This window comes from Sphaeroforma arctica (genome assembly GCF_001186125.1).
Source record: "Sphaeroforma arctica JP610 unplaced genomic scaffold supercont1.8228, whole genome shotgun sequence".
NCBI lineage: Eukaryota > Ichthyosporea > Ichthyophonida > Sphaeroforma > Sphaeroforma arctica.
In genome coordinates this window covers 1-1,267 of record NW_014032330.1, presented here as the reverse complement: position 1 = coordinate 1,267, position 1,267 = coordinate 1, and the positions used below count along the sequence as shown (strand labels likewise).

The 1,267-nt window shown below is 38.8% G+C and overlaps 1 protein-coding gene across 1 annotated transcript; it reads right to left on the bottom strand.

The window, feature by feature from the left end:
* Positions 1–350: 350 nt before the first annotated feature.
* SARC_16503 (hypothetical protein) lies at positions 351–1,075 on the bottom strand (the record flags this gene model as incomplete). Its single annotated transcript, XM_014289392.1, has 2 exons — positions 351–535; positions 941–1,075. Coding segments are annotated over 2 exons (320 nt in total), but the record flags the coding sequence as incomplete, so codon positions are not given.
* Between the last annotated feature and the right edge of the window lie 192 nt (positions 1,076–1,267).

Genomic DNA, 1,267 nt, shown 5'->3' with positions numbered 1-1,267 from the left:
GTGTGTGTGTGTGTGTGTGTGTGTGTGTGTGTGTGTGTGTGTATATATATATATATATATATATATAACGCCATACCTTGCATCCATTTCAAAATTGTGGCGTGCGTCTGTTTAAGCTGAGACAGCAATTTGAGGTCCAAAGTACGCGTATTCGTCAGAGCCTGTGATGATTTGAGGACAATCTTATTTAGAAACTTAAAAAATCCTTGCGTAAATTTTTTTAACTTAGATTTCCAGGGTTTTATCCGGCCCATAGTGAATATATTCAATTTCTTGATCTCCAAACCCATTCAGTCCTGCACGAGCAAAATACTGTTTTTATGTATTATAAATTATGTATACGTATGTACTTATACACTCACCTTGATTTCCAGTGCGACCGTTTTCTCCACTGCTTTATCAGACAACTGCCCCATCGCATCACCACTCCTGAGTAATACTTGATGGACTTTGAAAGCCAAATCTCTCAGTTCGGCCGCTGGAAGCACTTCGGTGTTGCTTATAGACTTGACCAAGCGGAGGTACTCGTTAACGACTGATGGGACAGGAGAGTGGATCAATATTTGGGTGGACAGGTATATCCATATATCCCAAACAGGTGCATACGTATGGATGAAACTAAAAACAGTTAAGAGAAGACATAACGAAAATTTCCGTTTTGACTTGACTGGAAAGACCAGAGTAAATCATTACAAGCCCGTAAACCATGATAAATACATTTTCAATACATATACACAAATGCCTACACATATTTCTATAAGTATATGGACAAACGAGATCACCTTAAGATCGTCTAAAACGTTCGCCAGGCATTTCAACGGTTCATGATACGTTCCACATCCATGTACACCAAAACAACTACTGATACACAGATATGGAACAAATACACATCGATTCATCCCAATTGAATAGTATTTGAAGCAATGTCTAGATATCACACCTTTCTGACGCTCCACTGGCGTGGGCACGTCGGACTCTTTTGGCGCGGGGAAGTCGACCACACTATTCACTAATGCGTTCCATTCTGCATCTTTGGATTCCTGTCTCTTACGTTTGGCTGCGAATAGTTTGTAGGCTGCGAATGGAATAGACAACGGCAGCAAACATTGTAAACTGTAAGATAAACTCTCTTGACAATCGAAATAAATGCATGCCCTCAAGCAACTATGTATCAACAGTATAAGGATTTTCGATATTTGTGCATATACATGTACTAAAAACAATTGTGAATACAGTTCATTTATAAATATCTATCTATATATACATG